Here is a 12,529-nt window from a genome sequence, read left to right as displayed (position 1 = left end):
CAAGCTCCTCGCGTGAAAAAAGTTTTTGATAAGGATGAAGTGATTTTTCTCAAAAGTTGTTACCTTCTTCAACAACCAGCCTCCCAATTTCGTCCTACTCCTCCACTCTTCGCCAAAGAATCGGGCTTGCAGATCTCGTCGCTCTCTTCCCCCACTCTTGGCTGAACTATAGGGCTCACAGATCCGGTCAATTTGCAATCACCCTCCTCCCCTTGCCGAACTATCAAGCATCCTCGATTCATCTGCAGTAATCCCGTGCCCATATATAAATGCAGTAGAGCCTCCGGCCTCCACGCAGTAAATCGGAGAGCAAGGCCAACTCGATTTGAGGAGAGCATGTTCTTGCAGAAGATTGCTACTGGACACAAGATTGCTCGTGGTGAGAACTGAGAAGCTCCCAGATTTGATTTCTTCCACCGATGGCGCCTCGTCTATCTAGATTTGCAGGTACGAGGACTTTTTTTCTTATATTAAAGCTCTCCATCTTCCTGCCATGGATGGATGTATACGAGCTGTCTATGTTGCTTCATGTACTATTTCCACATCCAGTAATCTTGCTTTGGGCCTTTGGTGCTGGATTCTGATTTTGCATTAATGGGGATTGTCGATGGTATGGGCAGTAGTAGCTAGGAACTTTCTGGCCGTCGGCACCAAGCATGATGGAAGACAACTTGTATTTAAAGAAGTACATCATGAGGAATGTGCAAAGCAAATTAATGGCAAGTATCACAAAAACTTCACAAGTCGACAAGTTTATCACAAGTTGAAGGCTCAGTGGAAGGTGATTATGGAGGCAAAGAATTTGAGCGGGGCCTACTTTGATGATGTTGAGAAAAAAAATCCTTTATGATGAGACTGAAGTTGTTCGAATGACTAATGTGAGTGTTCTAACTATTCTTTCCTTGCAAATAACTATCGTGTTTACATATAATATGGATGTCTATGTTTCTGACATTTTTCTTGTCATGTGTAGGCCAAAGATAAAAGGGCTAAATTCATTAACGTCCCCATACGTTGGTATGATGAAATGGAGTTTATTTTTCAAGACAAGCATGCAACAGGGGAATTTAATGTTCTGCAAACACCATATGACCATCCAATGACTGAAGATGATGATTTTATTGGTGATAAAAATGACAGTCCTGGTGATGTTGACCCTTCATCAAATTATGACTCAGATTGTCTTCCAGATCAAGAGAATAATACTGGAAGTAGCTCATCTTCTAGGCGTGCAAAAGGTAGAAAATCTGATAAAGGTAAAAGAGTTAGAACTGATGATAATGTGGTTTATGAGATAACAGGGGCTACGGATAATATGTCTGAAACCATGTGTTTCACACATATGACACATCCAAATGAATCCCTATTTAAGATAATTGATGAGATGACGGAATACCCTGTCATGGTTCGACTTGAGCTGCAGACTTATCTCGCGACCCATGAGAATATAGCTGCCATATTGAAGGGTAGGCCACTGGATTCTATTAAGGAATATGTGGCCCAATGGATAATACAAAACTATCCAGCTGCTATGTAATTTCTTTGCTGAGATGTTTGAATAATTACTATGCATTCAAGCTAAATAGTTTAAGAATGAAACGTGCACTTTAGATATTATTTAAATAATTGATATGCTTTGGTTCGAACTAGTAATAAAGTAGTTCAAAAAGATGTTTGATTGTTTCAAGGAATTCTTTTAGCATATAGCTTTGCCCTTTTTACTACTTCTATCCGTATTATTCTTGTGGCCAAGTTAACTGTGGAAGAATCTGTAGTGTTCTTGTGACAAAGCCATCGGTTAAAAAAATTTGATCTGTGTGCAATATTATTTTGCTCAATATGAAAAGAAGCGGCACAAAATACTCTAAAGAGAAAGATGATTCATTGAAACAACCAAACGGCTAGCCACTAATTCTTGCCATAGAAAGCACACCAACCAAACAAAGGGTATATGGCAAGCCTGGTAAGCTAGCAACGAGTTGGCTTGCCCTTACCCAGCTAGGCTAGCTGGGCAATGGAACCAAATAGACCCTATATATCTAACACTTAAGGGAATACCAATCTTGACAGAAACACTAGGCAGACCAAATCCAAATAGCCATGGCACGCTCATGCCTAGCCTAGTGAACGTCAACGAACTGGATGATTGTCTACTCCGTGTTATTAACGGTGAAAAGGATAGGCAGAGGGGAAGTAGTCGTAGTCGTAGTCGTAGATGGTTCAGCGTGTGAAAATGGAGCGTCAATACGTCGCGTGGAAAGCATGAGCTGCTTGCTGCTGCAGAGTAGCTGCTGCTATTGCTTGCTGGGTCAAAGTCGTAACTCGGCAACCACTGCGCGTGCCAACAACCCCCACCACCACCACCATCTTCTCTTCTCTTCTCTTCTCTTGTTTCTTCCCATCCCATCCTCTTCTCCTCCGCATTTTGCTCTTCATTCATTTGTGCTGTGCTCTCCACGCGCCCTCGCCTCTCTTTCCTCCGATCCTCCGCTTCGTTCGAATCCCACAGGTGAGGTGACCTCTTCTCTCCAGTCTCCTCTCCTTAGTAGGATTAGGATCATTACGAATTTAGGATCGAGAATATAGGATTATGAACCAGTAGTATTAGGATTATGTTTTCTTCGATTCTTTTTCTCCTTCAAATCAATTCCCAATTCGATTTAGGGTTGACGGATACGCGAGCAGGGATAGCCCTCCCGCCCGCAGAAAGATTGGGCTTTCTTGGTTTCCCTGTCGTAATCCCTTCTTTCCAGCCAACGCGGTGAAAATTTTGTTTCGGTGGGGGTGGGGTGGGTGGTTGCCGGGTAGGTGCTGGTGCATCTGCTTTCAGTTTCACCACCACCATGGATTGGCCGCTAAACATATACTGATATACACCTGTTTCCTGTCCCCTACCCCTAGGCTAGACTACTAGGGAGAATTCAAAAAAAAAAAAAAGAACGCTGGACAACTAGGGAGAATACAATGCAACCAGATTCAATCATACTAAGGCTTGTATTCCCAAACACCACTTAAATCTTACGCTTCTAGCCATCCTTTTAATTCTAGTGTTAGCAATAATCTAGTCTATGACTCTACATGCTCTTGCGGAACAAAATAATATTATAGTCGCCCAAGACACTTTTTTGTCAAGTTTTTTTTTTTATAAATGATTTGGCTCATCAGTTAAGCATGGACCTGCCACGGCAGCATCATTTCTTTCTGTTTTAACATGTTATACTCACACTTCTCTCTGCTCACAGGTCAGTTTGTGGTGTTCATATGGATCCCTTTTTCCGCAGAGCTTCCAGTGACCCCTTGTGCTTGGAAGACAACTCCGTCCAACATGGAATTGAAAGATGCCCATTCCTAAGGAACATCAATGAGCCTACAAGTTTTTCATTCTCGTCCGTTAATTTTCCTGTTCCTGTAAGCCCTTTACCTTCCATCCTCATAATCTTATCGCATGTTTCTGAAAAATTGGATGTATTGTGGATGCCATTGCTCAACTATATCATTTGCTGCTTGTAAAGGCAAGAGGAGACAAGGGTCCAATTTTTGAAGATGGACCCAATTTTGACATGGCATTTCGAGTTTTCCATGGCCAAGATGGGGTTGTTCCACTTTCACAAGGATCATTTGAGCGATTTGAGAAGCCAATGCCAAAGCCCAATCCTGAATTTAACCCCTTGGCTGCTAAAGCAGCTACCATCAGTCTCTCTGCATTTGGAGGTTTTTTCAGCTTTGGTGATTTCTCAAATAAGCGCAATAAGAAGAATAGTAACCAAAAGAAGCCCAACAACCTTCCCCAGGTAAGTTTTTGGTTCTCTTTGCTCAGGCTCTTCTTTTTTTCAGATTACCTTGCTTGTCTATATCGAAGTGTGATGTGTCAGAATAGTTTGTTTAAAGAAATCATTTGTCAGAATGTTGTGGCATCCTACTGGATGGTTCTTTAGATGAGACCAATTTTAATACGAAAAGGAAAGGGAAATCATTTTGGTAACAGTAAATAAATGCTGGACATGATTTTTATGAACTTCCCCTATCCCTAGATAGGGGGAACACTAAAATGAAGATGGAATGAATGGTTTACCGTATTGGTAGTAAGAGGTGCACTTAATCTGATTCTTTGGCATTTCAGAACGGAGGTCAGCCTAATAACCATGAAGCACTGAGCAATGAGTGGCTGGAAATGGGTCAATGCCCCCTGGCAAAGTCGTACAGGGCATTAAGTGGTGTTGTGCCCCTCGTCGCAAAGATGATGACACCCCCGGCTGGTATGAAACTGAGATGCCCACCTGCAGTAGTTGCCGCCCGTGCAGCACTATCACGCACAGCCTTTGCCAAGGGGCTTCGTCCTCAGCCCCTACCGACGAAAATGCTGGTGATGGCGTTGCTTGGTATGGCAGCAAACGTTCCCCTTGGCATCTGGAGGGAGCACACGGAGAAATTCTCAGTGCAGTGGTTTGCCGCAGTCCATGCGGCGGTACCTTTCATAGGCATGCTCAGGAAGTCTGTGCTGATGCCAAAGACAGCCATGGCGCTTACCATAGCTGCCTCAATATTGGGTCAGACAATTGGTTCGAGAGCTGAGCGTATCAGATTGAAGAGGGCAGCAAAGGTTGCTGGTAGCCAGGGTGATGCTAGCACCAGAATGAGCCTGAAAACCGGGAGATACACTGATGATGTCCAGTTCTGGGATCCGCTTGCCCTCAGAGTTGAGAGTACCATAGGAGCAGGAACTCCGGTTCTTGTTCCAACTTTCCATTGATGATGTGCCTTGGGTTTGTTTCTTCGGTCGATTATTGTTGTATTCATTGTGTTGTGCCTTAGTCTTTATACTAAATATTACGTTGGATGCTTCTCCCATGAATCTGGGGTCCAAATTTCAGTGTACAATAAATTGCACGTGTACATTTCCGAAAACAAGTGTTACTAGTGCGCTAAGAAATACGCTTAGAGCTGAGAACTAAGATGTCCTTGAATTCGACCGATTTGCATCTGCAACTGGCTGATCTTGCAGTCGTTGTACAACTTTTCTTACAAGAGCTATTCGGATGGCGTGAAAACTGAAGGAACTTTGTGCGTGCGTGTGTATAGAGTACTAGAGTTTATTTGGTTAATTAAGCACCGGGGCGTAGCTACAGCCTACATGAGCTGCCACGCACTTTGGTCAAATTGCCCAGTACACAAACCACCTCATCAATCATCCACATTCGCACACCAAACGCATGCAATTTCAAGGACAAACACAACCAATAAGTCTAACTGCGTGCTCAACAATCGTAATATGGCACTAGTTGGTTAACATGTGACAGGAAAAAATCAACTAGTGCTAGGACTAGGAGCATCGTCTTTGATTGCAAGCAGCCCCCTTGCCGTGCGAAATGCAAACGACAGGCAGGCAGGCTCATTACCTAGTATATCTCATCATCTGGGACATCAGGTGTAAGGAACTTCTGTGGATCCTTGTACAGTTCCTCGTAGTTGTATTTCGGCTTCACCCTCTCCGGGACAGGCTCAAGTGGGATGATACTGTCTCCGTCGATTACACCGTCGATGAGCCCGTAATCAACAGCCTCAAGAGGACCCATATATCTGTCTCTATCAATGTCTTTCTCAACCTGCTCCGGAGTGCGTCCTGTGAAACCTGATATAAGCCGGATGACATTCCTCTTGTTAGTCAATATCTCCTTGGCCTGGACCTCGACATCCAAGGCCTGCCCACTTGCGCCTCCAACGGGCTGATGAATCATTATCCTGGTGTTGGGCATGGCGAATCGCTTGCCCTTTGTGCCACCACCAAGGATTATAGAAGCAGTGGAACCAGCTATGCCCAATCCAATAGTGGAAACATCTGCCCTCACGAGCTGCATTACATCATAGATGGCCATTGTTGCGCTGAGAGAGAAGCAGGAATCAGTCAGAAAACACAAAGATATTTGCATCAACAGATTTACCAGACTGCCAAGAACCCAAGAGCTATTTAACGTAATGACCTGCCTACAGCTACTTGCTCTTGGTTGATGAACTAGTATCTCCTACTTGTATTGCAATACATAATCAATCTTGTACCAGTGCTATTAAGGTACTTTGCAAACAAAACAAAGAGAAGGCATTCCTACACTAACTTAATAAACAAAAAAAAAGGCAATATCCTGCAAGGGAAACATAAAATTAAGCATCACTCTGAACAGGACGTGCATCATTTATAAAATGCCAAAAACATCATTACCAACTCCGAACTGCGGCAAGATCTTTTTACAGAAAGGAAGGAAGCAAGGTTTACATTCACATAATATTGCCCCATCAGGCCATCTCTTTCTTTCTTGTGGGTGTGGGATAGCCTCTATCGGATCAAATAGTGTTGTTGATTTAGAATCTACTCCCTCCATCCCAAAATATAAGAGATGAGCAAATACACTATCAATTCAAAACAAATGGTTGGTTGGTCCATAAGATTCATAGCAGGAGCTCTGATATTCATTATAACTGGAACCTGGAAGGACTGTTTATTTACAAAGGGAAAAAAGAAAAGGATATAGTCTGATTGATGTTATTCATCATATAGTAAGTAGCTCAAGACTTGTCTTTTACCCACAATTTGCGTTATCAGAAAATAACTACCCTATAAGTAGCATACTTGTATGATTCCTAATGCGCTTAATTAATTTCGTGCTCCAAGGTTAAAGCAATTCAAAGCAAAAGGAGAAATAAATTTAGGATGCGCGACCTGAGTGAACCCCCAGGGGAGTTGACGAAGAGGCGGATGTCAGAGTTGGGGTCGACGGCGTCGAGGAGGAGGAGCTGGCTGACGACTGCGTCGGCGAGGAAGTCCTCTATCTCGTTGCCGAGGAAGACGATGCGCTCCCGGAGGAGGAGGCCCATGACGTCACCCCCGGCTCCGGCTCCGGGCGAGTCGGACGACTCAGCTCGGACGCCGGCCTCCCACAGAGGAGTAGAGGGGGCGGAAGCCGCGCGAGGGGGGTTGAGACTGGTGAGCCTGAGGGGGCGCGGTGGCGCGACAACGCGCAGGCGTCGCTGCTGCGTGGGGCGGAGAGCGGCCGCCGCCACCGCCACCGCCGCCGCCGCGGAGAGGGAGGCAGTGGCACTCGCACTCGCAGCCGACATCGCTCGCAATTATCTCTATCCTGCCCTCGGCTAACCTACTTCTTGCTTGGGTTGCCCTTGTCTCTTGCCCTTTCTCTTGTCTCTTGACGGGGGTTTGGGGTGGATTTTCTTATAAATTACTATATATTACATTCGTCCTATAATATAAAAAAAGTTTTATAGTTGAATACGTTTATTAAAAAAAACTAGTAATATATCCATGCTAAACACTACAATACAATTATATTTGTTTTAATAATTCTTAAAATTTTATGTTAGTAAAAGTATTTTTATATGGTTTGTGCACGTGAACTTAAAATCAATTTATGCCGTACATCAAATCAAATATATTTCACGTAAATTTGAATTTGTTTCCTTGCACAATATTCACGCTGTTTTTTATTCCTCAACTGTCGATCTTCACCATTAATTTTACCTGTGAATATTTTTGCAAAATAAAACGGAGAACGATTCATATCTCACTTTTATACTCCCTCGGGATTAACCAAAAAAATCCCCTTCCGAGACGTTCCCATGTCCGAAGGGCCTGAGACACGATGCATCGAATTACCCCCTGGTTAATTGGTAAACGAATGTACTAGTGGAAAGAAGGAAAAAAAGGCAGCAGCAGAGTTAGAGGTCGAGGTGAATGGTCTTCCCTCCGTTTGCCTGCCACCTTCGGAGTTTTTTTTTTTTCCTTTGAGAAAAGGAGACAAAAACACCATCGAGTACTCAAGCTGGTAATCAGTTATACTTACTGCTAGTTCAGTAAGAAACACAGTTAGTATCACGCTCATACAGTTCTGTCCACATCCCAGCTTGCCATACGAGAACAAAGGATATATAACAAAACGTAGAGGGTGCCATCAAATTGCATTCTCGCGTCCTACATTAGTCTAGTCAGCTTCTTCCTCTTCCTCCATGTCATTTGCACTTATTAGATGCCCAAGTGAAACTTTGGCTTTTTTCAGTTCCGGTGACCTCAGTGCAGCAGCAATGCCATCGCTTTTCCTCTTCTCGCCAAACCCCGCTTCATCTTCGTCTTTTGTAGCCTCACCCGAGGACTTGTCATCGTCAGGCTTCTCAGCAATCGTTGACACAGAATCATCCTTCTTCTCCGATGGAAGCTCACCTCCCTTCTTCAATGACTGCTCACATTCTTTCAGGAAATCACGAACATCATCCTTCTCTGCAACATGTAGAGCCGTCTGACCCCCTTTTGTCTTTGCGGCGATGTCTGCACCTTTCTTGACTAAATACTTCACAAGCTCCAGGTGGGAGTTCTGCGAAGCAAAGTGCAACGCAGTGAAGCCTTTCCTGTTCTTTGCTTTCACAGAGGCACCAGATGCCAGCAGCTCACGGACAACCTCTACATGGCCTTTCTGAGAGGCAAAATGGATCGCAGCGGTGTCATCCATAGCTGCAGCTCCAACATCAGCTTTGTGCTTGCAAAGGCACTTCACAAGCTCAACATGTCCAGCCCATGCTGCCAAATGGAGTCTAAATGAACAAAGAAACACCACATCAAGGAGATAACCAAAACCGAGAAAATTGATAGATATCATATCTCATAATATGATACACTCATAAGGCAGAAGCACAAGTGATAATACTGATGCAGCAGTAATGGATTCTGCTCAAGTAAATCAACACAAACACAAGTGATGCAGTCAGTTGTTTCTAGTTGTTGAAAAAGCAAGTGACAGATGAAACAAAATGGCCTAGTAACCCCCCCTGTAGAGATAGTGGAATAGATGCCTCACACCCAATGTGGGGAGGTGATCTCTCATATATAGCTGAGTTACAATCAATGCTAGTGAGATACACAAGACCAAAGGTCTAGGAGATAAACAGCCTATAGACTAATAAATAATTCTAATACCCCCAAATCAGAAGAAAACTTGAGGAACAACCATGTAGTAGTAGCCTAGTAGGAGGAAAGTATGAATGGAGAGATAAACAGCACAACAGCTGTAAATTAACGCAAGCTTAAACTATCTTACACACAGGAGAAAAAATGTTGGACACCAGACCAGGTGAAACAATGTGTGGCCGAGGAGAATTGAACACTGCCTGATGGAGTGGCATGACAACAACCACAGTGCTATGTGCAATTCTTTACATTTGGAGTAAATTGCAGATTGGTCCAGCTTTTATTACCAAAGTGTCACTTTGGGCTACCTCTAATTCAATCTTTTCACTTAAAGCCAACTATTGTTACCAATTCTTTGCAATTTGGGCTAGTGGCCCACCTGTCAATAGGCTTATGAGCTTTTCTGTTTCTCCTTCTTCCTTCTTCCTTCTCTCTTTCGGTTTCTTCTTCTCCAGGTCGAGCAACAACAGAGAGGGAGAGGGATAGGGCGTCGGTGCTCCGGTGGAAGGGGAATGATGGCGTTGGCGGCGGAGTGTGTTCCCGAGTAACGCGCAACCGAGGAGGGTGGTGGAAAGCAAAGGGAGTGAGGGAGATGGCCGGAAAGGCGCAGGAAATAGCTCAGCTCCGGCCGGCATGGATGGTGGCGGTGGTGACTTGTGGCGGTGGCTAAAGGGGAGGGGAAATAGGAAAAATAGGTTCACCTCGGCGAGGCAAGCCCGATGGCGCAAAAATTTGGCCAGCGGAGCTCCGGTGAGGGAGATCTGCCGGTGGCCGGTGGTGGTTTGGCATGACAGGAGAGAGAGAGAGAGAGCTCGATGTGTGGTGAAGGCACCGCCGCATGGAGCTGAAGCCATCGTCACCGCTACTTTGCCAATCTAGGGGCGCCATCACCATGCCACGTGCTCCTCCTCCACCGCCCAACTCCGCCCTCTGCTGCCGCCATGACCGGCCAATCACGTCCAAGAGCTGGCGCATCGAGCTCTCTCTCTCTCTCTCTCTTTTCTCTCGTAAGCCCGCTGATAGGTGGGCCACTAGCCCAAATTGCAAAGGATTGGTAACAATAGCTGGCTTGAAGTGAAAAGATTGAGTTAGAGGTAGCCCAAAGTGATACTTTGGTAATAAAAGCTGGACCAATATGCAATTTACTCTTACATTTGAGACAAAGATAGTTTTAACTGTGTAGTGGGGCTGCTTTTAGGAAGTTTAAGCTATGGCAAGGAAAAACAAATTCCACAAAAATGAACCTGATATTAGTCTAACATAAATCATGGGGATACATTACAGCAGGCCTTGCAAGTTGCAACGGCAGTTGATGGGCTGCCAAATAAAAAGTACTAGTACTAGTATACTGGCGATAAGTTGTAAGGATCAAGCGCATGATGAATCAGCAGAGTAGATACACAGAGTATGATGAATCAGCAGAGCAGATAGACGGAGTTATGAATTATTCGCAGCAACAACAGCAAGTAATAATACACAGAGTGGTGTATAGCTTCCATCCCAAAGACCTAGGTTTCGCTAAAATTAACTCAGGCGACAGAGGGGAAAATAAGTACTCCGTGCGCTAGGTCGGAGGAAGGGAAGGGAAGGGAAGGGAAGGGAATCTTCTTCTTACGGGGTGCGAGAGAGGCGATCTCTGGAATTGAGGGCGAGAGGGTTGGCCTCGCACAGAGACTCCGCCGCCGCCAAATCTCCCGACCGCGCGGCCTTGTGCAGATGCAAGTCATCCTCCTCGCCTCCTCCGCGGCCTCGGCCTCCACGGCCACGACCGCCGCCGCCGCCGCCGCCGCCGCCGTGACGCCTCCCCATCTCTACGCTGCAGCCGCTCCGGATCAGAGAGGAAGAAGGATGGGAATTGGATCGAACAAATGATGGGCTGCTGCTCTGCCTCAATTGCTGCCCAGGCTGGCGGCCCATTAAGACAGGGAATCTTAACCTTTATCCTTATCTATATATCTCGTGTCTATCTCTATCTTTACTATTATAAAAATTAGAAATATTTTTGTCAGAATTTTAATATGCCATCCGTCTTTGAATTGGATTTTAATTTTATCATCAGACTCTTATATATCCTCCCATATCCGGCCTTCGTCACCACGTAGCGGGCGTTGTGAGTCCAACCTTATCATTGCAACCATGTATGTAACATCTCCTCCATCTTTAAAAACCGGTGCAAATCGCTTTCTTTAATGGATTGGAAAGCAGTTTATACTGATGTGGCAGGTTGACTTGGTCCAAACATGCTGATGTGGCAGCCCAGTCATCAAAAGGGTTAAAAATAGAAGTGGGTCCCTAATCTAAGTGGCAAAGGATAAAATAAAAAAATATGGGCCCACTTGTTAGTCCCACTTCTCCTATTCTTCTTCCTCTCTTCTATCTCTCTCTCTCTTTCTTAGCCGCCGCCGCAAATGCTGCACACACGCCAAGAATGAATCGGCTGCGCACGACAGCTGTGCTGAGGCCGGCGCGGACATCCCATATGTGAAGGGTGCAGCCATGGACGGCAGCGAGCCATGGTGTTAGTGCTTGCCCTTTTTCAATTGCCTATGTGCAGGTCTGCACGAGAGGCCCAACAGAGTCGCCAGTGGCGAGAAGGAGGAGTGGGCCGTGGCGTATGTGCGGTTGTCGTCGTCGTCGGACGCCATCTCCTACTCCTCCAGCATCTCCACGGACATGCCGCTCTATGAGCCCCCCGAGGTAAACCACATCCTTCTTGATCTCTGCACTGCCATGGGTTGATGCGACGAGATGACCGGAATTCATGCGCGTCGCTTGTGCGCGTGTGTGTGCAGGTGTCGTTCGACGAGTACCTCCTCGACTGCGCGCGCGTGTTCCACGCCATGTTCCCCGACAAGAGCAGGAGCCAGCGCCCCAACGATGTAAGCAAACCAAAACCACTCCCGAAGTCCTGTTCGCTCTGCTCCGGCAACGACGCTAAAGCTTAGCTGATCCTGTGTATGCGTGCAGGAGGAGTGGAGAGTCTAGATGCTGTCGCTGCACGTGTTTGTTTGTTTGTCTATTTGGGCACGTATACGAAGTGGGAGCTACGTGGGCTGGAGCGCGGCTACGCATCGGCGAGCTTCGACCTTGGCATCCGCGGGTCGCTCTACACCGATAGAAGAGTGCGCGACTAAGACTGATGGGAGAAAAGTGCGCGGCCGGCCGATGACCCTTTCCCCCGCACGCGTCATGACCTGCGACCCCTCCTAGGCGCGTCGGTTGGCCACTCCGCCCCCACGTGCTGCTGTAAGGTGAGAGAAGAGGTAGAGGAAAGAGAGAGGTGGAGAGGTAAGGAAGAAGATAGATGGAGGAGGTTGCTGACAGGTGGGGCACACAAACTGATTCAGTCAACGGGGTCAAAACTGCCACGTCGACGAAACCACCTTTCTAACCGCTGAAGGAGGCGATTTGCACTGGTTTTTAAAGATGGGGGAGTCGCTATACCCAGTTTTGTGGTTGAGGGATGTGATTTAACTAGAGCAAGAGTTGAGGGAGGCAGTATGGACTTATTCCACTTAGAAAAGAGCCACATATAGCCCCCAGCCCAACTAACTAATCCCTAGCTCG

The 12,529-nt window shown here is 45.9% G+C and overlaps 3 protein-coding genes and 1 pseudogene across 3 annotated transcripts; 2 read left to right on the top strand and 2 right to left on the bottom strand.

The window, feature by feature from the left end:
- Positions 1 to 2,312: 2,312 nt before the first annotated feature.
- Positions 2,313 to 4,909, top strand: LOC127752522 (uncharacterized). Its single transcript, XM_052277926.1, has 4 exons — positions 2,313 to 2,509; positions 3,243 to 3,408; positions 3,513 to 3,791; positions 4,121 to 4,909. The coding sequence occupies exons 2-4, from the start codon at positions 3,262 to 3,264 to the stop codon at positions 4,748 to 4,750; spliced, it is 1,056 nt and encodes a 351-aa protein (XP_052133886.1). The 5' UTR covers positions 2,313 to 2,509; positions 3,243 to 3,261; the 3' UTR covers positions 4,751 to 4,909.
- Positions 4,910 to 5,209: 300 nt separating this feature from the next.
- On the bottom strand, positions 5,210 to 7,189 carry LOC127752526 (ATP-dependent Clp protease proteolytic subunit 4, chloroplastic). Its single transcript, XM_052277930.1, has 2 exons — positions 6,713 to 7,189; positions 5,210 to 5,880 (listed from the first exon to the last, which is right to left on the bottom strand). Exons 1-2 carry the CDS (start codon positions 7,108 to 7,110, stop codon positions 5,397 to 5,399), a joined length of 882 nt encoding a protein of 293 aa, XP_052133890.1. The 5' UTR covers positions 7,111 to 7,189; the 3' UTR covers positions 5,210 to 5,396.
- A 629-nt stretch (positions 7,190 to 7,818) lies between these two features.
- LOC127752523 (uncharacterized) lies at positions 7,819 to 10,855 on the bottom strand. Its single transcript, XM_052277927.1, has 2 exons — positions 10,578 to 10,855; positions 7,819 to 8,589 (listed from the first exon to the last, which is right to left on the bottom strand). The coding sequence occupies exons 1-2, from the start codon at positions 10,769 to 10,771 to the stop codon at positions 7,986 to 7,988; spliced, it is 798 nt and encodes a 265-aa protein (XP_052133887.1). The 5' UTR covers positions 10,772 to 10,855; the 3' UTR covers positions 7,819 to 7,985.
- A 321-nt stretch (positions 10,856 to 11,176) lies between these two features.
- On the top strand, positions 11,177 to 12,096 carry LOC127785976 (uncharacterized; annotated as a pseudogene).
- The last annotated feature ends 433 nt before the right edge of the window (positions 12,097 to 12,529 follow it).

Source organism: Oryza glaberrima, chromosome 10 (genome assembly GCF_000147395.1).
Source record: "Oryza glaberrima chromosome 10, OglaRS2, whole genome shotgun sequence".
Taxonomy (NCBI): domain Eukaryota; kingdom Viridiplantae; phylum Streptophyta; class Magnoliopsida; order Poales; family Poaceae; genus Oryza; species Oryza glaberrima.
The sequence above is the reverse complement of the archived record's forward strand: the minus strand, read 5'-3'. Positions and strand labels throughout refer to the sequence as shown.

Bases quoted from the DNA above. Each gene is read 5' to 3' on its own strand.
- LOC127752522 (XM_052277926.1), top strand. From the start codon at position 3,262: ATGGATCCCTTTTTCCGCAGAGCTTCCAGTGACCCCTTGTGCTTGGAA. The intron at 3,409-3,512 runs GTAAGCCCTTTA...CTGCTTGTAAAG, and splicing joins CCGTTAATTTTCCTGTTCCT to GCAAGAGGAGACAAGGGTCC. The intron at 3,792-4,120 runs GTAAGTTTTTGG...TTGGCATTTCAG, and splicing joins AGCCCAACAACCTTCCCCAG to AACGGAGGTCAGCCTAATAA.
- LOC127752523 (XM_052277927.1), bottom strand. From the start codon at position 10,771: ATGGGGAGGCGTCACGGCGGCGGCGGCGGCGGCGGCGGCGGTCGTGGC. The intron at 8,590-10,577 runs GTAAGAAGAAGA...TTGTTCATTTAG, and splicing joins GATCGCCTCTCTCGCACCCC to ACTCCATTTGGCAGCATGGG.
- LOC127752526 (XM_052277930.1), bottom strand. From the start codon at position 7,110: ATGTCGGCTGCGAGTGCGAGTGCCACTGCCTCCCTCTCCGCGGCGGCG. The intron at 5,881-6,712 runs GTCGCGCATCCT...CTTCTCTCTCAG, and splicing joins TCCCCTGGGGGTTCACTCAG to CGCAACAATGGCCATCTATG.